Source organism: Bombina bombina, chromosome 3 (assembly GCF_027579735.1).
Source record: "Bombina bombina isolate aBomBom1 chromosome 3, aBomBom1.pri, whole genome shotgun sequence".
Lineage (NCBI taxonomy): Eukaryota > Metazoa > Chordata > Amphibia > Anura > Bombinatoridae > Bombina > Bombina bombina.
The window spans coordinates 624,254,974-624,277,963 of record NC_069501.1 but is presented as its reverse complement, the minus strand read 5'-3'; the positions used below and the strand labels follow the sequence as shown (position 1 = coordinate 624,277,963).

Here is a 22,990-nt window from a genome sequence, read left to right as displayed (position 1 = left end):
TCTTGCGGTGTATCCAGTCCACGGCCCGCCCTGCCATTTAAGTCAGGTTAAAAATTATTATTTAAACTACAGTCACCACTGCACCATATGGTTTCTCCTTTTTCTCCTAACCGTTGGTCGAATGACTGTGGGGCGGAGCCAGAGGGGGAGCTATATGGACAGCTCTGCTGTGTGTTCTCTTTGCCACTTCCTGTAGGGAATGAGAATATCCCACAAGTAAGGATGAATCCGTGGACTGGATACACCGCAAGAGAAAGTAATTTATCAGGTAAGCATCAATTCTGTTTTTTTCCTTTCTTGCATCCAATTCAAAAGCTGGCTTAAAAACAAATTTAAAGAATATACCCAATTTAATCATGAATACTTAGATCGCCCTGTATTATTCTGGGAAGCTGCAAAAGCAGTGTTAAGAGGTGAAATCATTGCATACAACTCAATGATTGTTAGGAAACTTAAACTCAGAGAGAAAGAAATAATCAAATCAGTTACTAACTCTTATAATTGCTTCCTGCTGATAAAAATACCAGTCAACTGGGCAAAATACATTAGAGCTAAGGGCGAAAGAGACACCTTTGCAATCTACCAAGAAACCCAAAAAGACTTAAAACTTCAAGCCAAACTTTACAGATTTGGAAACAAAACTGGGAAACTCTTGGCTTATCTGGTTAAAAGAGACAAGAAGCCACCCTTAATTGAGAAACTCCAAATTGAGGGGAAGATTCTCTTTAAATCTGAAGAAATATCAGATGTATTTGTAAAATATTACTAAGAACTATACGCGTCCATATCATTCATAAAGACCAAGCCGGGTTTCTATATATGCAAAATTCTTCAGCGAAGATGAGAGAAGCTCTGGTTGTCAGAGTATTTTGGGAATATGGCGGCATCTGCGGGGGGGAAGAGAGGACATCCCTGATTTCGCTATCATTTCAATTGACGCAGAGAAAGCTTTTGACTCGGTACACTATGATCATCTTTTTTCCTCTTTAACAAAGTTTGGTTTCAGAGGTGGCTTTCTCAATTGTATTAAAAGGTTGTATAATCAACCTCATACAAAAATGATAGTTAACAACACTCTGTCCCCACAAATCATGCTGGGAAGAGGAACTCGTCAGGGATGTCCTCTTTTCCCCTCTTTTTTTTTTTTTTTTTTTTTTACGTTTGCATTGAACCACTAGCAATTATGATTAGACACCGACTATAGGGTATTAAAATAGATAAACAAGAGATATAAAAATAGCCCTGTACGCTGATGATATACTTATCAAATACTAAAACCAGTATTCCCAAACTCCTTCGGATTATTGATCAATTCAGATCTTTTTCTGGTTACAAGGTAAATACAGCAAAATCGGAACTTCTCTGGCTCAGAAAAAATAGTAACACTTTCCAATATCCCTTTTTGAAAAGTTGGCTCACACTGGTCAAGAAAGAGCGTGTGTCTATTACTCCGTGCTACCATCTTCTTGGATCCAGTAAGGGAGCCTCCATTCTAGAAAAAAATTGCCTTTGAATGGAACATATTGCTACCTCAGAATAACATTGATTCTAAATTTATACAAGCATCCATCCATAAAGTATCATAGGTTACACTCTCAGCCACTTGGAGAGAAGTACATCTTAAACTCTTACACTAATCATACTTTACTCCTGAAAAAGGCCTTAAAGGGACAGTATACTGTAAAATAGTTTTCTTCTGTTATGTGTGATCAGTCCACGGGTCATCATTACTTCTGGGATATAACTCCTCCCCAACAGGAAATGCAAGAGGATTCACCCAGCAGAGCTGCATATAGCTCCTCCCCTCTACGTCAGTCCCAGTCATTCTCTTGCACCCAACGACTAGATAGGATGTGTGAGAGGACTATGGTGATTATACTTAGTTTTTATGACTTCAATCAAAAGTTTGTTATTTTAAAATAGCACCGGAGCGTGTTATTACTTCTCTGGCAGAGTTTGAGGAAGAATCTGACAGAGATTTTTTACTATGATTTTAACCGGAGTCGTTAAGATCATATTGCTGTTCTCGACCATCTGAGGGAGGTAAAGGCTTCAGATCAGGGGACAGCGGGCAGATGAATCTGCATTGAGGTATGTGGCAGTTTTTATTTTCTGAATGGAATTGATGAGAAAAGCCTGCCATACCGTTAAAATGACATGTATGTATACACTTCAGTATTCTGGGGATGGTATTTCACCGGAACTACTGTGTTAAAGGTCACTAATCCTTTTAATAACTATTCTCATGTTAAACGTTTTTGCTGGAATGTAGAATCGTTTACATTGCTGAGGTACTGTGTGAATAAATATTTGGGCATTATTTTCCACTTGGCAGTTTTTTGCTTTAATTGTGACAGTTTCGTTTCTCTTCACTGCTGTGTGGGAGAGGGAGGGGCCGTTTTTGGCGCTCTTTGCTACGCATCAAAAAAATTCCAGTCAGCTACTTTTATATTTCCTGCATGATCCGGTTCATCTCTGACAGATCTCAGGGGTCTTCAAACTTCTTTGAAGGGAGGTAAATTCTCTCAGCAGAGCTGTGAGAATTCTTATAGTGACTGTGAATAAAAAACGTTTTTTTGTTTTCTTATGTACAAATTTAATTAGTGTTGTTTTTTACTAATGGGAACAAACCTTTGCTAAAAGTTGTGTTGTTTTAAAGTTTGATGCTATAACTGTTTTTCAGTTCATTATTTCAACTGTCATTTAATCGTTAGTACCTCTTTGAGGCACAGTGCGTTTTTTTGCTAAAAAAGATTATAACCAAGTTGTAAGTTTTTTTTTTTTTTTTTTTTTTTTTTTTTGCTAGTGTGTTAAACATGTCTGACTCAGAGGAAGATATCTGTGTCATTTGTTCCAATGCCAAGGTGGAGCCCAATAGAAATTTATGTACTAACTGTATTGATGCTACTTTAAATAAAAGTCAATCTGTACAATGTGAACAAATTTCACCAAACAGCGAGGGGAGAGTTATGCCGACTAACTCGCCTCACGCGACAGTACCTGCATCTCCCGCCCGGGAGGTGCGTGATATTTTGGCGCCTAGTACATCTGGGCGGCCATTACAGATAACATTACAAGATATGGCTACTGTTATGACTGAAGTTTTGTCTAAATTACCAGAACTAAGAGGCAAGCGTGATCACTCTGGGGTGAGAACAGAGTGCGCTGACAATGCTAGGGCCATGTCTGATACTGCGTCACAGCTCGCAGAGCATGAGGACGGAGAGCTTCATTCTGTGGGTGACGGTTCTGATCCAAACAGATTGGACTCAGATATTTCAAATTTTAAATTTAAATTGGAGAACCTCCGTGTACTACTAGGGGAGGTCTTAGCAGCTCTCAACGATTGTAACACCGTTGCAATACCAGAGAAACTGTGTAGGTTGGATAAATACTTTGCGGTACCGGCGAGTACTGACGTTTTTCCTATACCTAAGAGACTAACTGAAATTGTTACTAAGGAGTGGGATAGACCCGGTGTGCCGTTCTCACCCCCTCCAATATTTAGAAAGATGTTTCCAATAGACGCCACCACTCGGGACTTATGGCAAACGGTCCCCAAGGTGGAGGGAGCAGTTTCTACTTTAGCTAAGCGTACCACTATCCCGGTGGAGGATAGCTGTGCTTTCTCAGATCCAATGGATAAAAAATTAGAGGGTTACCTTAAGAAAATGTTTGTTCAACAAGGTTTTATATTACAACCCCTTGCATGTATCGCGCCGATTACGGCTGCGGCAGCATTTTGGATTGAGTCGCTTGAAGAGAACCTTAGTTCCTCTACGCTAGACGACATTACGGACAGGCTTAGAGTCCTTAAACTAGCTAATTCCTTCATTTCGGAGGCCGTAGTACATTTAACCAAACTTACGGCTAAGAACTCAGGATTCGCCATACAGGCACGCAGGGCACTGTGGCTAAAATCCTGGTCAGCTGATGTTACTTCTAAGTCCAAATTACTTAATATACCTTTCAAGGGGCAGTCCTTATTCGGGCCCGGTTTGAAAGAAATTATCGCTGACATTACGGGAGGTAAGGGCCACGCCCTACCTCAAGACAAGGCCAAAGCTAAGGCTAGACAGTCTAATTTTCGTCCCTTTCGGAATTTCAAAACAGGAGCAGCATCAACCTCCACTGCACCAAAACAGGAAGGAGCTGTTGCTCGTTACAGGCAAGGCTGGAAGCCTAACCAGTCCTGGAACAAAAGCAAGCAGGCCAGGAAACCTGCTGCTGCCCCAAAGACAGCATGAACCGAGAGCCCCCGATCCGGGACCGGATCTAGTAGGGGGCAGACTCTCTCTCTTCGCCCAGGCCTGGGCAAGAGATGTTCAGGATCCCTGGGCACTAGAGATCATATCTCAGGGATACCTTCTAGACTTCAAATTATCTCCCCCAAGAGGGAGATTTCATCTGTCAAGGTTGTCAACAAACCAGATAAAGAAAGAAGCGTTTCTACGCTGCGTACAAGATCTGTTAACAATGGGAGTGATCCATCCGGTTCCGTGGTCGGAACAAGGACAAGGGTTCTACTCAAACCTGTTTGTGGTTCCCAAAAAAGAGGGAACTTTCAGGCCAATCTTAGATTTAAAGACTCTAAACAAATTCCTAAGAGTTCCATCGTTCAAAATGGAAACTATTCGGACAATCTTACCCATGATCCAAGAGGGTCAGTACATGACCACAGTGGATTTAAAGGATGCTTACCTTCACATACCGATCCACAAAGATCATCACCGGTATCTAAGGTTTGCCTTCCTAGACAGGCACTACCAGTTTGTAGCTCTTCCATTCGGATTGGCTACGGCTCCAAGAATCTTCACAAAGGTTCTGGGTGCCCTTCTAGCGGTACTAAGACCGCGAGGGATTTCGGTAGCTCCGTACCTAGACGACATTCTAATACAAGCTTCAAGCTTTCAAACTGCCAAGTCTCATACAGAGTTAGTTCTGGCATTTCTAAGGTCGCATGGATGGAAAGTGAACGAAAAGAAGAGTTCTCTCTTTCCTCTCACAAGAGTTCCATTCTTGGGGACTCTTATAGATTCTGTAGAGATGAAGATTTACCTGACAGAAGACAGGTTAACAAAACTTCAAAATGCATGCCGCGTCCTTCATTCCATTCAACACCCGTCAGTAGCTCAATGCATGGAGGTGATCGGCTTAATGGTAGCGGCAATGGACATAGTACCTTTTGCACGCCTACACCTCAGACCGCTGCAATTATGCATGCTAAGTCAGTGGAATGGGGATTACTCAGATTTGTCCCCTACTCTGAATCTGAATCAAGAGACCAGAAATTCTCTTCTATGGTGGCTTTATCGGCCACACCTGTCCAGGGGGATGCCATTCAGCAGGCCAGACTGGACAATTGTAACAACAGACGCCAGCCTACTAGGTTGGGGCGCTGTCTGGAATTCTCTGAAGGCTCAGGGACTATGGAATCAGGAGGAGAGTCTCCTTCCAATAAACATTCTGGAATTGAGAGCAGTTCTCAATGCCCTTCTGGCTTGGCCCCAGTTAATAACTCGGGGGTTCATCAGGTTTCAGTCGGACAACATCACGACTGTAGCTTACATCAACCATCAGGGAGGGACAAGAAGCTCCCTAGCAATGATGGAAGTATCAAAGATAATTCGCTGGGCAGAGTCTCACTCTTGCCACCTGTCAGCAATCCACATCCCGGGAGTGGAGAACTGGGAGGCGGATTTCTTGAGTCGCCAGACTCTTCATCCGGGGGAGTGGGAACTTCATCCGGAGGTCTTTGCCCAAATACTTCGACGTTGGGGCAAACCAGAGATAGATCTCATGGCGTCTCGCCAGAACGCCAAACTTCCTCGCTACGGGTCCAGATCCAGGGATCCGGGAGCAGTTCTGATAGATGCTTTGACAGCACCTTGGAACTTCAGGATGGCTTATGTGTTTCCACCCTTCCCGCTGCTTCCTCGATTGATTGCCAAAATCAAACAGGAGAGAGCATCAGTAATTCTAATAGCACCTGCTTGGCCACGCAGGACTTGGTATGCAGATCTAGTGGACATGTCATCCTGTCCGCCTTGGTCTCTACCTCTAAGACAGGACCTTCTGATACAGGGTCCATTCAAACATCAAAATCTAACTTCTCTGAAGCTGACTGCTTGGAAATTGAACGCTTGATTTTATCAAAACGTGGTTTTTCTGAGTCGGTTATTGATACCCTGATTCAGGCTAGGAAGCCTGTTACCAGAAGGATTTACCATAAAATATGGCGGAAATACCTATACTGGTGCGAATCCAAAGGTTACTCCTGGAGTAAGGTTAGGATCGCTAGGATATTGTCTTTTCTACAAGAAGGTTTAGAAAAGGGTTTATCAGCTAGTTCATTAAAGGGACAGATTTCAGCTCTGTCCATCTTGTTACACAGACGTCTGTCAGAAAATCCAGACGTCCAGTCCTTTTGTCAGGCTTTAGCTAGGATCAAGCCTGTATTTAAAGCTGTTGCTCCACCATGGAGTTTAAACTTAGTTCTTAACGTTTTACAGGGTGTTCCGTTTGAACCCCTTCATTCCATTGATATAAAAATGTTATCTTGGAAAGTTCTGTTTTTAATGGCTATTTCCTCGGCTCGAAGAGTCTCTGAGTTATCAGCCTTACATTGTGATTCCCCTTATCTGATTTTTCACTCAGACAAGGTAGTTCTGCGTACTAAACCTGGGTTCTTACCTAAGGTAGTCACTAACAGGAACATCAATCAAGAGATTGTTGTCCCATCCTTGTGTCCATCCTTCTTCAAAGAAGGAACGTCTTTTACACAATCTGGATGTAGTTCGTGCCCTCAAGTTCTACTTGCAGGCAACTAAAGATTTTCGCCAAACTTCTTCCTTGTTTGTCGTTTACTCTGGACAGAGGAGAGGTCAAAAAGCTTCTGCTACCTCTCTCTCTTTTTGGCTTCGTAGCATAATACGTTTAGCCTATGAGACTGCTGGACAGCAGCCTCCTGAAAGAATTACAGCTCACTCCACTAGAGCTGTGGCTTCCACTTGGGCCTTTAAGAATGAGGCCTCTGTTGAACAGATTTGCAAGGCTGCAACTTGGTCTTCGCTTCATACTTTTTCCAAATTTTACAAATTTGACACTTTTGCTTCTTCGGAGGCTATTTTTGGGAGAAAGGTTCTTCAGGCAGTGGTTCCTTCTGTATAATGAGCCTGCCTATCCCTCCCGTCATCCGTGTACTTTTGCTTTGGTATTGGTATCCCAGAAGTAATGATGACCCGTGGACTGATCACACATAACAGAAGAAAACATAATTTATGCTTACCTGATAAATTCCTTTCTTCTGTTGTGTGATCAGTCCACGGCCCACCCTGTTTTAAGGCAGGTAAATATCTTTTAAATTATACTCCAGTCACCACTTCACCCTTGGTTACTCCTTTCTCGTTGATTCTTGGTCGAATGACTGGGACTGACGTAGAGGGGAGGAGCTATATGCAGCTCTGCTGGGTGAATCCTCTTGCATTTCCTGTTGGGGAGGAGTTATATCCCAGAAGTAATGATGACCCGTGGACTGATCACACAACAGAAGAAAGGAATTTATCAGGTAAGCATAAATTATGTTTTTCCCTTAATGTGTTTACAATTGCTTTTTTTACCAAATGCAGAGTAAAAAATGTATGAAAATTAGCTTTTTAAGGTTTATTTCTGTATATTAAAGCTCTGATTTTGTGTTTTGAAGCCACAACCTAATAAAATAGGTTGAGCTTGTAGGTATAATCAGATCTCATTACTGTATCACATTGTGCACATATACCTGCTTCTTTATCTTATATCTGTCCTTAAAACAATCACCAATGCTTTGAGAGAACAATGGAAAATCAACATTTTATTACCTTATCTCTGCTTTATCACACTGGGAGTGTAATTTCTTCTGCTGGCTGTGTTTACAAAGCTTATCTATAGCTGGTACGCGCGGCCACAAACTTTCAGAATAGGTGGGGATACCACATACTAAATTAACAATTTCAAATGCCAATATAAGGGTAAAGGAGCTACTTGTAAACAATTTAATACACTCCAGCAGGTAAAGTGGATCATTGGGAACAAATTAAAGGGGAGAAAATTTGAGTAAACTGTCCCTTTAAGTTGCAGAATCCAAATTTTAATAAATGCTCCAAATGTTCTCTTTTAGCAGCCGATCTTCTGCACATGTTATGGAATTGTCCAAAGATTAGACATTTTTGGTGGAAACTAGAATTCTGGTTGAACTCCTCACTTAAGCTCCACCCCCCCCCCCCCCCCCCCTCTGGCACTATCACTGGTCCTTGTTTTATTTTGCTTAAAAAACCATGAGGATTACCAACCTAATGAAAAACTAATAACTATAGCTCTCCTGGCAGCTAGGCACTTAATCTTTAAAAAATGGTTAACGAGAGAGATCCTAACTATCCCGGAGATTTAAAACTATTTATATACCAATATAGACACTGAATCAGATATTGGACAATTCTTCAATAAATGGGCAGCATTTATCAAATCACTCCCGACTACTGAGATTGACCATGTAATATTCCTGTTTAGGAAATCAGAGCTAGTACTTTTGGGTATATGGTAATCACTAATATGGAAATAAAATGACCCAGGCAGTATAACGTGTTTAATTTAATCAAGTTGTGACCTAAAACAATGTTAATGTTATAATATGCTTGTCTATTATGACCTTACTATCTACTGGCTTTGTATGGCGCAAATTTTTTGTTCATATTTTTTTTCTTTTTTTATACTGCTGGTTCTAGAATAAATGATTTAAAAAAAATTGCATGCCCTATCTGAATCATGAAAGTTTAATTTTGACTAGAATGTGCCTTTAACCTCTTAACCCATAATGACGTGTATATATACTTTGCTTACTGTTCCTGTGCTCCAGGCATCTGCTTGCATATGGAACCTGGAGCACCATCTGTGTTCAGGTTCCATATGAAGGCAGATGCCAGATCGTTACAGATGGCGATTTTAAATTTTAGTGTTTTAGATCTTGTTTCATACAAACAAAACCAGGCTTTTGTCCAAACCCCCTCTATTAAGTATTGGCAAAACTGCAGACACTGTGTCTTACAGGTTCACACAATTAATTGTCTCTTATTTTTCAGATTTGGATCACACAGCAGACGTTCAGTATGTATACTTTTTCTTATCTGAATCATATCTCCAGTAGTAAGCATTTTCTGTATCTGCTTTGGTTACTTATACTACAGTTGTTAGCATGCCTTTTGTGTATCTTGATCTAGTACTTTGTGCAGCACCTGTTTTTCTGTATATTATATATAAAGGTAAACGTTATGGAGGGTGTTTTTTTTATCACAAAAACAAAGAAAATATAAAATATGCTACAATAAAACACAATGACTTACATTAAAGTGTAATAAAGTATCATATGAATCCAGGATATAAATGTACGATAAAAATGAATGGGTCAATCAGTCTATCGGCAGAGGACTTTTTTGCCTATTTTTCTGTCCTAAAGGGTCATTTTTGGATTAAATGCAATCGCAATAGCACATTTTTGGCTCATTTCCTCATCGGCGAACATAGTTTATTGGATTCCTCTATTCCCTATTTTCTTTCCTATGACATGGATGAGTCCACAACGTCATTCCAATTACTAGTGGGATATTCAACTCCTGGCCAGCAACAGGAGGCAAAGAGCACCTCAGCAAAGCTGTCAAGTGTACCTTCCCTTACCCATAATCCCCAGTCATTCTCTTTGCATCTGTCAATGGAGGATGTGCGAAGACGGTGCCTGAAGATATTTAATCCTTTTATGGCTACTTTTCCCTGCAAGCAAGAATTGGGGTTTAGCTGTGTCCATGTCAATCTCTTTAGTAAGAGGCTTTTAGCAGTTAGAAGGCAGCAAGGTAGTCTTTGCTTTACTTCTAACAATTTTGCTACCCCTTTGTATAAAGCCAGGATTGGTTACTCTGCTCTTTCTTTTACTACAGGTCCATGACAGGGAGTGCAGTGGCTGTCACACCTATGTGACTCTCTTAAGAAGGACAGCACTTACCCTCTAATGTATCACATTATGGGACATAGTTACCCTATTGTCTTAGGGGTACTGGGTTGGGGAAGCTTTTATTGGGAGTCAATAGATCCTAAAGTAATATTTGGCACTTTATGGTACGAGGACAAAAGAGAGACTTAAGGGGTTTATTTCTCTCATTCTTGGCAGAGTGTACTGCATACAGTTACCTTATAAGGTCTTGGAACATATGAGGGAGGCAAATTATTCTTGTGCTGGATTTATACTAGCTTAAAACTGCAGAGAGGGCTGACAGCTTTTAAACTTATGCAGCTGTTTGTTTTCTTTCATGTAATTAGCAAGAGTCCATGAGCTAGTGACGTATGGGATATACATTCCTACCAGGAGGGGCAAAGTTTCCCAAACCTCAAAATGCCTATAAACACACCCCTCACCACACCCACAATTCAGTTTTACAAACTTTGCCTCCCATGGAGGTGGTGAAGTAAGTTTGTGCTACATTCTACGTTGATATGCGCTTCGCAGCAGGCTGAAGCCCGGTTTTCCTCTCAGAGTGCAGTGAATGTCAGAGGGATGTGAAGAGAGTATTGCCTATTTGAATAAGATGGTCTTCCTCTAGGGGATCTATTTCATAGGTTCTCTGTTATCGGTCGTAGAGATTTCTTCTCCTACCTCCCTTTTCAGATCGACGATATACTCTTATATACCATTACCTCTACTGATTCTCGTTTCAGTACTGGTTTGGCTATCTACTATATGTAGATGAGTGTCCTGGAGTAAGTAAGTCTTATTTTTTGTGACACTCTAAGCTATGGTTGGGCACTTTATATGTAAAGTTCTATATATGTCTTTAAACTTATATTTGCCATGATTCAGGATAATCAATATTCCTTAAATTCAGACTGTCAGTTTCATTATTTGGGATAATGCATATGAATGAATATTTTTTCTTACCTTGAAAATTTTCAATTGACTATTTTTCCCTGCAGGCTGTTAGGCTCGCGGGGGCAGAAAATGATTCATTTTATTGCATCATTCTTGGCGCGAACTTTTTTTGGCCCAAAATGTGGTCATTTCCGGCGCCGTAGTTGACGCCGGAAGTTGTATTCAGTTAAAAGTCATTTTTTTGACGCATGTGTATTCAGACGATTTTTTGCGCCAAAAAATGTGGGCGTCGGTTTCGGCGTCAGAGGATATGGTGTCATACTTGGCGCCAAAAAATATGGGCGTTGTACTTTGCACCAAAAAATGTGGGCGTCATATTTGGCGCCAAAAATGTGGGCGTCTTTTTTGTTCTACTTTTTTCTCACATTATTTAAGTCTCACTTTTAAGGAATTTGATAATTTTGCTTTATATGTTGTTTTTTTCTATTACATATTGCAAGATTTTTCGTACACTGTTCCTGTTTCAAAACATGCTGAAGGATTCCTGTTGACTGAGTTCAGTCCTACCAAAGCTAAGTTCATTTATTTTAAATGTTATGAATGTTTATCTTTAGCTATGGTTTGTAATAAGTTATCATGATAAACTTTTACATGCAGAATCCATTAGTATTTATGCTTTATGTATTGCTATTCTTTTTACATCTTATGTACAAGATATACTTAGAAAATTTATAAGAATATTTTTCTGATTCTATGTTAAAGGCTTTGTCTGACATCGCACCTTCTAATAAAATTTTTAGGTCTTTTTCAAACTTCTTTTTAAATTGATGAAGTTTCAAATGACCAACAACATACTGAATTATCCTTCTCTGATGATGTTTTTTCTCATTCAGACTTTTCTTCATCAGATATTGACACTAACAAATCTACTTTTTTATTTTTATTAGAGTACGTGTTCTTTGTTGAAAAGGTGTTGATTATTTTGGATATTGAGGTAACTAGTTATTTTTCAAGACTAGCTAACATTTTATTTCTGCTTATTTAATCTTCTGTGTTTTCAGAGGTTTTTTTCCAGTTCCTGATACTAGGGAATGGAATAGGCTGAGAATTTTCTTTTATTCCTTCTTCAAGGGTTTTAAATTATATTCTTTGCCGGCAGTTAATTTCAATTTTGAGGGTTCTCCAATTTATTGGGGCTATCTCTAATCCTGCTAAATATGCTATTGTTTCTATAGCAAAATAGTATTTATTTTCCTTTAGATGGTTGTATCTTATTTAAGGAAAATTATTTATTTTCAGGTACTTTTCTTGGACCTGTAATTTATTTGGATGATGTTGCAATTGCTTAATTTTTCTGTTTACTTTAAGATCAAGTATCAGATTATGTTTTATTTAGCATTGTTAAAGGGACAAAGTCTGCTGCTCATTTGAGGTTCAGACTGGGTGCTGTTGCATTGTCTTGTTGTCTTGCGTTTGTTGATTATGCAAGTCCAGTGTGTTGATTGGTCCTTTAACTTGATTAACATGCTAATAATTTCATTTGTGTCTTCATTTTATTGAATATTTTCGCAAATGAGGTTTAATCTATGTCTTTAGCTGTTTTAGCTAGAAGAATTTTGTGATTTCTAAAAAAATCCATATTTCTTTTTTTCCAAGATAATCAATTATTTGGTTCATAATTGGATTCAATTCTTAACTGTTACTCTGGGCTTCAAGATTGAGTTCTAAAACTAAAACTTTAAGCTTATTTTAGTTTGGTTGTTCTTACTAAGGAACAAAATCCTAAATTCTTACCCAAGTATCATGTTTTTAATTGGAAGTTTTTTAGTTCAAAGTCAGCTCCCTAAATTTGCATGTATGTGCCATATTCCAGCTTGGCTGGTAAGGGGCAGGTTAAGATTTTTTTGAAATTTCTTAGATTTTGGGTACAGAATAAGATTCAGAGTAAAACCGTCTGTGAGAAGTCTTTTTTTTTTTTTTCTTCTCTATTATATTCCAGCTATTCCAGTAAGGCTAACACTTTCCTTAAGTGTGTTTCAGTCCTATATATTTTGGGTAGTGTTGAAGCGCGGCTGATCACCCGTTGGGGCTCAAGCGCTGCTCAGACCTGGAATCTTCTGGGGTATTTATTTCAGTTCCATTTTTAGGAACTGGGTTTTGGGGTTTTATTCAAAACTATTCATTGTTCCAAAGATAGAAAATCTTTTGAATTGTCATATAAATGTACCATCTTTTAGATTGGTGTTTATATGGTCTATTCTGCCTTTTTTGGTCAGTGATAGCATTATTTGTTTACGTTAGATATAATAGATGAATATCTTCATTTTCTGTTTTCATTCAGATTATTTTTTTTTATTTTTTGAGATTCTCTTTTGTTGACAAGCATTACCAATTTGTTGCTTTTCCTTCTGGTCTAGCGACAGTACTAAGAATCTTTTCAAGGTTCTCAGTGTTCCTTATTTGGACAGTCTCGTGGTACTGGCTCAGTCTTTTCGTTCTGCGGAATCTCATCCGATTCACTTTGTTTTTTTCAAGACATGGTTAGAGGATCTTTTTATCAAAAGCTCTTGATTCCTCACACAAGGGTCACCTTTTTTAGGTTTCCAGATAGTTTGTGTCAATGTCTTTGTCTCTAACAGACAAGTGACAATTGTATTGGGTTCCGTCTGTCGGAACCTTCAGTCTCTATTATTTCCTTCAGTTGCTATATATGCATAGATGTTTTAGGTCTAATGGCTGCAGCATTGGATTCGATTCCCTTTGCTCATTTTCATAGAAAACCTTTCCATTTTTTTTATGCTGAATAATGGTGCAGGGATTCTAGGATATCACTTTTATATCTTCGAATCCTAATGTTTAACTATCTTTGATTCGGTGGTTAAGATCACCATCATTTAGTTCTACAGGTCTCTTCGATTCTTTCAACCTGGACCATGATCTCTACAGATGCAAGTCTTTTAGGTTGGGAGGCTGTCTGAGGATCTCTGTCAGCACAAGGGGTTTGGAAATCTCAGGAGGCGAGATTACCATTTGATATTTTGGAACTCCGTGCATTCTCAGAGTTCTTCAGTTTGGTTTCTTTTTGAAGAGGAGACGTTTACTGTTTTTTTCAGACAATGTCACAACTGTGGCGTATGTCAATCATCAGGGTGGGACTATCAGTCCTTAGGCTGTGACAGAAGTATCTCAGATATTTACTTGGGCTAAATCCAGCTCCTATCTAAATTCTGTGTTTTTTTTCCAAGGTATAGACATTTGGGAATCGGATTATCTCTGTTAATCAAGCTTTACATCCGGGAGAATGGTCTCTTTATCCAGATATGTTTTTCAATTTTTCAGATGTGAGGGCTTCCAGAAATAGATCTGTTGGCATCTCATCTAAACAAAGAACTTCCCAGGGGCCTATTCAGGTCCGGGGATCCTTAGGCGGAAGTAGTTGTATGCATTGACACTTCCTTGGAATTATCATTCTGCCTATATCTTTCTGCCTCTAGTTCTTCTTCCAAAAGTGATTTCCAAAATTCTAATGGAGCGTTAGTTTGTATTGCTGGTGGCTCCAGCATGGCCTCACAGGTTTTGGTATGCGAATCTCATTCGGATGGCCAGTTACCAACCTTGGACACTTCCGTTAAGACCAGACCTTCTATCTCAAGGCCCATTTTTTCCATCAGGATCTCAAATCATTAAATTTCAAGGTATGGAGATTGAACGCTTGATTCTTAGTCATAGAGGTTTCTCTGACTCAGTGATTAATACTATGTTACAGGCTCGTAAATCTGTCTCTAGAAAGATTTATTATCGAGTTTGGAAGACTTACATTTCTTGGTGGTGTTCTCATAAATCCTCTTGGCATTCTTTTAGAATTCCTAGAATTTTACGATTTCTTCAGGATGGTTTGGATTAAGGGTTTGTCTGCAAGTTCTTTGAAAGGACAAATCTCTGCTCTTTCTGTTCTTTTTCACAGAAAGATTGCTAAACTTCCTGATATTCATTATTTTGTTCAGGCTTTGGTTTGTATCAAACCTGTCATTAAGCCAATTTCTCCTCCTTGGAGTCTTATTTTGGTTCTGAAGGCTTTACAGGCTCTTTTGTTTGAGCATATGCTTTCTCTGGACATTAATTACTTTCATGGAAAGTATTGTTCTTTTTAGACATCTCTTCAGCTAGAACAGTTTTTTAATTATCTGTTCTTTCTTGTGAATCTCCTTTTTCTGATTTTTCATCAGGATAAGGTGGTTTTTGCTGTCCTCATTTCAATTTTTACCTAAAGTTGTGAATTCTAACAACATTAGGGAGGAATTATTGTCTTTTTCCTTGTGTCCTAATCCTAAAACTTCTTTGGTAAGATTCTTACATTCTTTGGATATGGTAAGAGTTTTGAAATCCTATGTTGAAGCTATTCAGATTTCAGACAGACTTCTACTCTATTTGTTATCTTTTCTGGTTTTTAGGAAGGTCAAAAGGCTTCTGCCATTTCTTTGGCATCTTGGTTAAACTTTTGATTCATCATGCTTATTTGGAGTCGGGTTGATTCCCGCCTCAGAGGATTACGGCTCATTCTACTAGGTAAGTTTCTACTTCCTGGGCTTTTTAAGAATGAAGCTTCTGTTGATCAGATTTGCAAAGCAATGACTTGGTCTTCTTTGCATACTTTTACTAAATTCTACCATTTTGATGTTTTCTCTTCTTTAGAAGCAGTTTTGGTAGCATGGTACTTCAGGCAGCTGTTTCAGTTTGATTTTTCTGCCTATAACTTCAGTTTTTTTCATTATAGAAATTGAAACTTTTGATTTGGGTAGTGGATTAATTTTTCAGCGGAATTGGCTGTCTTTATTTTATCCCTCCCTCTCTAGTGACTCTTGCGTGGCAGTTCCACATCTTGGGTATCTGCTATCCCATACGTCACTAGCTCATGGACTCTTGCTAATTACATGAAAGAAAACATAATTTATGTAAGAACTTACCTGATAAATTCATTTCTTTCATATTAGCAAGAGTCCATGAGGCCCACCCTTTTTTGTGGTGGTTATGATTTTTTTTGTATAAAGCACAATTATTCCAATTCCTTATTTTTGATGCTTTCGCTCCTTCTTATCACCCCACTTCTTGGCTATTCGTTAAACTGAATTGTGGGTGTGGTGAGGGGTGTATTTATAGGCATTTTGAGGTTTGGGAAACTTTGCCCCTCCTGGTAGGAATGTATATCCCATACGTCACTAGCTCATGGACTCTTGCTAATATGAAAGAAATGAATTTATCAGGTAAGTTCTTACATAAATTATGTTTTTTCGCACTCTTATGTGTGGCGCAGTTAGTTTTCCCGGCCGCTCACATGACTTCCGCACTTCCGGTTTTACGGAGGGGACCTTCGTGAACTCAGAGTGTTGGATTGAAGCGGATGAGGAGAGGTGTCAGCTTAGTTATGTTGCCGATCAGAGTAACTCCAGTTGAGAATCGTTTAGCTGACTGTTCACCGCTTCTTCTTCCTAGTGGGGTTATCTCTCCAGTAGGAGCTTCATATAACTTGTCTGAAGTTTATTTTCATAAACATTATATTTCTCATTAAAAGAAAGGAAAATTTTTTTTTTTTTTTTTGTTAATCAATCTTGTTATTACTAGTGGGACCTGTCCTTTTGAGCTATGGACTCAGAACAGGATCAGCCCATCTCTCTGGATAAATGTTTACAGAATCAGATTGCCCTACCAATGCAGTTTTGTTCCTCATGTTTAGCAAAAATGTTAAAATTTAAAGAAAAAATTCTCCCTTCTGAGCCAAGTGTCTCTCAGGATATTGCTGTGCGTGACATGCCTCAGCTTTCTCCTCAAACGTCCCAAGCATTAATTGTCTCATACTGTGCCTTTTGTGTCCTCTCAACCACCTGGGGGTGTTTATTTACCTGGGGATTTTGACGCTCGGATTACTAAAGCAGTAGCTGCGGCTTTATCTGGTTTCCCTTCTTCTGGTAAGTGTAAGAGGAAATCTAAACATTTGCCTTCAGTACCTTCTGAGGGTGAAATCTCAGACTCTGACAGTTTAGCAGAAACATCTTCAGAATCTGAAGAAGTACATTTTAGATTTAAACTTGAACACCTCCGGTTACTACTGAAGGAGGTTCTAACTATTTTGGATGACTCTGAACCTTTGGTTTCTGTCAACCCTACTAAGTCTTCTAAACTGGATAGAGTTTATGATTCTCTATCTTCTTAGGAGGTTTTTCCTGTTCCAAGGAAGATGTTTGAAATTATAGCTCAGGAATGGTATAAGCCAGGGGTTCCCTTTTTCCCTTCCCCTGTTTTTAAAAAGAGGTTTCCTGTTGCAGACTTTATTCCTGACTCATGGCGAACTGTACTTAAGGTAGAAGTAGCTATTTCTACTCTTGCTAAGAGAACTACCATTCCTATTGAGGATAGTTGCTCTTTTAAGGATCCAATGGATAAGAAACTAGAGGCTTACTTAAAAAAGATGTACATCCATCAAGGATTACAGTGGCAACCTGCAGCAAGTATTGCCACGGTTGCGGGAGCAGCATCTTATTGGTGCAATGCCTTGTCTGATCTTATTTCTGAGGAAACAATGGAAGATGAGATCCAAGATAGGATCAAAGCTCTTAAATTGGCCAATACCTTTTATCTGTGATGCCAACATGCAAATGATTAGACTGGGAGCTAAGATGTCTAGCTTCACTGTCCTAGCCCACAGGGCTCTGTGGTTAAAATCTTGGTCAGCTGATGTTTCTTTAAAGGCCAAACTTTTAGCTTTACCTTATAAGGGTAAAACTCTGTTTGGACCTGGTCTGGTGGAAAGTGATCTTTCTTACCTCAGGACAGGAAGAAAAGGCCTAGGGGTCGACAAACTTCTAATTTTGGCAACTTTAAGGGGCAAAAGTCCTCCTCTTTCTCTTCTAAACCAGACCAATCCAGGTCCACTTGGAAATCCAGTCAGCCCTGGAACAAGGGAAAACAAAAAGCCTTCTGCTGACTTCAAATCAGCATGAAGGGTCCACCCCAATCCGATTTTGGATCAGGTGGGGGGGGGGGCAGATTTCTCCTGTCAAGATTATCATCAAACCAGGTAAAGAGGGAGGCCTTCTTAAATTGCTTAAAGGACCTTTCCTCCCTGGGAGTTATTGTACCAGTCCCTCTAAAGGAACAAGGTCTAGGATTCTATTCATATCTATTTGTGGTTCCCAAAAAGGAGGGAACCTTTTGTCCCATCCTAGATTTAAAATGTCTCAACAAGATCCTAAAGGTTCCGTCCTTCCAGATGGAAACTATTCGTTCCATTCTTCCCTTGGTCCAGGAAGGTCAGTTCATGATGGCCATAGACCTGAAGGACGCATACTTACATGTTCTCATTCACAGGGATCATCACCAGTTTCTAAGACTTGCCTTTCTGGACAAGCATTTAAAGTTTATTGCCCTTCCATTTTGTCTTGCCATGGCTCCCAGAATTTTCACAAAGGTTCTGGGAGCAATATTAGCAGTGATCAGATCCCAGGGAATTGCAGTGGCGCCTTATCTAGACGACATCTTGGTTCAGGCGTCACTTTTTTTTTTTAACTAGCAAAATCTCATACAGAGATGTTGTTTTTGCTACGTTCCCACGGGTGGAAAGTGAATCTGCAGAATAGTTCTGTAGTTCCTTCTACAAGAGTGTGTTTCCTAGGAACTATCATAGATTCCTTGTCCATGAAGATTTTCCTGACGGATGCCAGAAAATCCAAACTGCTTGCCTTTCTCTCCTGTCTGCCTTTCATCCACCAGGGGCTCAATGCATTGAGGTGATTGGTCTGATGACGGGGCACTTGCTTCCTGAGACCTTCCTGGTTGATTGTAACTACGGATGCCAGCCTATCGGGCTGGGGAGCTGTTTGGGGTTCTCTGAAAGCTCAGGGCCTGTGGTCTCTGGAAGAGTCTTCTCTTACCATAAACATCTTGGAGTTGAGGGCAATCTTAAATTCCTTGACAGCATGGCCTCAATTATCTTTAGCCCGATTTATCAGATTCCAGTCGGACAACATCACCTCAGTGGCTTACATCAACCACCAGGGAGGAACTCTGAGCTCCTTGGCCATGAAGGAGGTGACATTCTTCTTTGGGCGGAAGCTCACGACTGTCTCCTATCTGCCATCCACATTCCAGGAGTGGAAAATTGGGAAGCAGATTTCCTGAGCAGACAGACTTTTCATCCAGGGGAGTGGGCTCTCCATCCGAAAGTGTTCTCTCAGATAACCCTCAGGTGGGGAGTTCCGGAGTTGCATTTGATGGCGTCCCGCCAAAACGCCAACGTTGCAAAGTACGGTTCAAGGTCGAGATCCTCAGGCCGTTCTGATAGATGCTCTAGCAGTTCCTTGGGTTTTCTCTCTAGCATACCTGTTTCCTCCGTTTGCTCTCCTTCCACAAGTCATTGCTTGTATCAAACAGGAGAGAGCATCAGTATTTCTAATAGCACTTGTTTGGCCTTGCAGGATCTGGTTCGCGGACCTAGTAAGGATGTCATCTCTTCCTCCTTGAAGGTTACCTCTGAGGAAGGACCTTCTAATTCAGTGTCCTTTCCTCCATCCAAATCTGGATTCTCTGAAGCTGACTGCTTGCAGATTGAACGTCTAGTTCTCTCTAGACGTGATTTTTCTGAAGCGGTCATTGATACTATGCTTCAGTCTCGAAACCTGTTACTCGCAAGATTTACCATAAGGTATGGCTTAAATATCTTTATTGATGCAAATCTAAGGGCTTCTCCTGGAGCCGGGGGAGTATTCCCCGTATTTTATCTTTTCTTCAGATGGCCTGGAGAAAAGTTTGTCAGTCAGTACATTGAAGGGTCAGATTTCTGCATTATCTATCCTTTTGCACAAACTTCTGGCAGACTTACCAGATGTTCAAGTTTTTGTACAGGCCCTGGTCAGAATCAGGCCTTTGTTTAAACCTTTTGCTCCTCCTTGGAGCCTTAATCTTGTTCTTAAAGTTTTGCAGCAGGCTCCATTTGAGCCAATGCATGTTGTTGATATAAAAATGTTATCTTGGAAGGTTTTGTTTCTCCTTGCTATTTCTTCCACTTGCAGAGTTTCTGAGCTTTCAGCTCTGCAGTGTTATTCCCTGTACCTTATCTTTCATGCAGATAAGGCGGTCCTTCGTACTAAATTGGGGTTTCTCCCTAAGGTGGTGTCGATTCGAAACATTAATCAGGAAATTGATGTTCTTCTTTTTGTCCTAATCCTTCTCATAAGGAACGCCTTTTGCATAACTTGGATGTTGTGCGCACTCTAAAATTTTACTTAAAAGCTACTTAAGATTTTCGTCAGTCTTCTTCCCTGTTCGTTGTTTTCTCTTGAAAACGTAAGGGCCAGAAGGCCGCTTCTACTACTCTTTCTCTCTGGTTGAGAAGTTTGATTTGTTTTGCTTATGAGACTGCTGGACAGCAGCCTAATGAGAGAATTACGGCTTATTCCACTAGAGCTGTCTCCTCTTCTTGGGCTTTCAAAAATTAAGCTTCTGTGGAACAGATTTGCAAGGCTGCCACATGGTCCTCTTTTTGCATACTTTTTTCAAATTCTACAAATTTGATACTTTTGCCTCGGCTGAGGCCTCTTTTGGGAGAAAGGTTCTTCAAGCGGTGGTGCCTTCTGTTTAGGTCCTCTTGCCTTTTTTCTGCCTCCCAGTTCATTCCGTGTCCTCTAGCTTGGGTATTGGTTCTCACTAGTAATTGGAATGATGTTGTGGACTCTCCATGAGAGTACAAAATGTATGCTTACCTGATAAATTTATTAATTTCCAGACATGGAGAGTCTACGACCCCGCCCTCTTTTGGATTATAAGTCGGCAGTTTTTTTTTTTAGTAAACCTCAGGCACCTTTTCACCCTTGTGTTTCTTCTTTTTCCATTTTCCTTCGGCTGAATGACTGGGGATTATGGGTAAGGGAAGTTACACTTAACAGCTTTGCTGGGGGGCTCTTTGCCTCCTCCTGCTGGCCAGGAGTTGAATATCCGACTAGTAATTGGAATGACGTTGTGGACTCTCCATGTCTCAAATTCAACACCTCAAGGCACTTGACAAAGTCTTGAAACGGCATTTTGCAAATATTTCAAGATTGTTTGAAAACAGTCTATTATATTGCACATGTGCAAAACAACACTAAAATGGCCACAGGAGACATTTGTAGAGGTCTAGTAACATACATGCTCTGTTCATCAGTATTGTGTGTGTGTATATATGCATGTGTGTGTGTGTGTGTGTGTATCTCTCTCTCTCTATCTCTCTCTATCCCTCCATATACATATGTATACGTGTTGAGTACATGATACCCTGTACAGCTAAGGGGAGCTACAGGAAAAGTTACTTCAGGACCCCAACATCTACAAATGAGGTGTAGTAATCTGTCTGTGAATGTTCTAAGTCACACTTGCCCTGTTGTGATTGTCACTAACAGTGCTTGTGTCTTCATAACTGGGTTTTATTTAAATCTTTGACACATATTGTTTTTAACAGTATTTATTTTTAATGTTTCTTAAAGCACTTTTTGTCTTGATCTGAAAACAAGATGGCGACTAAAGGTTTCTATGAAAAAGAGTTATATCTTCTTATAATGGATTTTAGCAGTGCTGAAACTGTAGAGCACAAACCCACTCCCTCTCAATATTGTATCTGCCTAGAAGACGTTCAAATTAGATTGCACCTTCATGACAGGGTTTTTATAGAGGTCACACCTTCATGCACTTTAAGTTCAAACATGGTCACGACATTCTGTTTCAAAGTGCTAGCGCCTACATTATTAAACTTGTAACCTGGAATGCAACCTTTATGAACTTGAGTTCAATAATGTACAAGCACTTTGAAACTCACTGCTGTGACCATGTTAGGACTTAGTGTGCATGAAGGCACGTCCCCTACTAAGAAAAAAGCCCCAAAATGTCAGGAAGGCTCAACCTCACTTTAACATCTATCTAGAAGACTGATATAATCTTGCAAGGGAGTGGGTTTACGCTCTACAGTTTTCAGTACTATTAAAATCCAGAATAAGAAGATATAAGTCCTTTCCATAGAAACCCATAGTTGACAAAATGGAAACAGTGCTTTAACAAACATTAAAGGGACAGTCTACACCAAAACATTGTTCTTCTTTAAAAATATAGATAATCCCTTTATTACCCATTTCCCAGTTTTTCATAACCAACAGTTATATTAATAAACTTTTTCCCTTGTATCTAATCCTCTGCAGACTGCCCCCTTATTTTAGTTCTTTTGACAGACTTGCATTTTAGCCAATCAGTGTTGACTCCTAGGTAACGCCACGGGCGTAAGCACAATGTTATCTATATGGCACACATGAACTAACACCCTCTAGTTGTGCAAAATTTCAAAATGCATTCAGATAAGAGGTGGCCTTCAGGGTCTTAGATATTAGCATATGAGCCTACCTAGGTTTATCTTTCAACTAAGAATGCCAAGAGAACAAAGCATAATTGATGATCAAAGTAAATTGGAAAGTTATTTAAAATGACATGCCCTATCTGAATCATGAAAGTTTATTTTTGAATAGACTGTCCCTTTAACAATAAATATTGTAAAAAAAACAATACTTGTAAAAGATTTAAAGTGACAATATGGTGCACAGTATGCCCATTGTGCCTAGATACACAATAGGCATTAAGATGGTTTAGCAGTGGTGCAGATGGAAACTGATTGCAATGGGTTAATGTCACAAATGTAAATAAGCATTTCCCTTCCATAGTGAACAAAGTGGTTAATTAAAAAGACCTTTACTGTAACCTTAAGAAGTTTTGTCTATCATTTCAAGTTTTTTGTCTTGTGCCTGTGGGGACCACAAACTTTTAAAAAAGGAGATTCTAAAAGACTTTATATATTAGAGCTGTTGGCGCTCCAAAGATGAGTAAAATTTACTGTACTCCGAAAAGTGTTACTGAATAAAGTTTTTTATATACATTGAACTGTTTTATCTGGCACTGGTTGTGTGCATTTGAGGATAAAAGTAGGAAATACAAGCAAAAGGAAAACGTAAATATACACAATATAAAAATATATACAAATGTCTTAACGAACTAATACTCTCCTTTTAGGGTAGACCGCAGCCTTCTTACAGTCTC

At 39.7% G+C, this 22,990-nt stretch overlaps 1 protein-coding gene across 1 annotated transcript in view; it reads left to right on the top strand.

Annotated features, from left to right (window-relative positions):
• Nucleotides 1-22,990, top strand: part of ZBTB8OS (zinc finger and BTB domain containing 8 opposite strand) — a 115,503-nt gene that overhangs the window by 41,001 nt on the left and 51,512 nt on the right. The window contains exon 2 of the mRNA XM_053707266.1: nucleotides 9,114-9,138. Within this exon, the coding sequence (XP_053563241.1) occupies nucleotides 9,114-9,138 (25 nt within the window). The remainder of the gene's footprint in view (nucleotides 1-9,113; nucleotides 9,139-22,990) is intronic.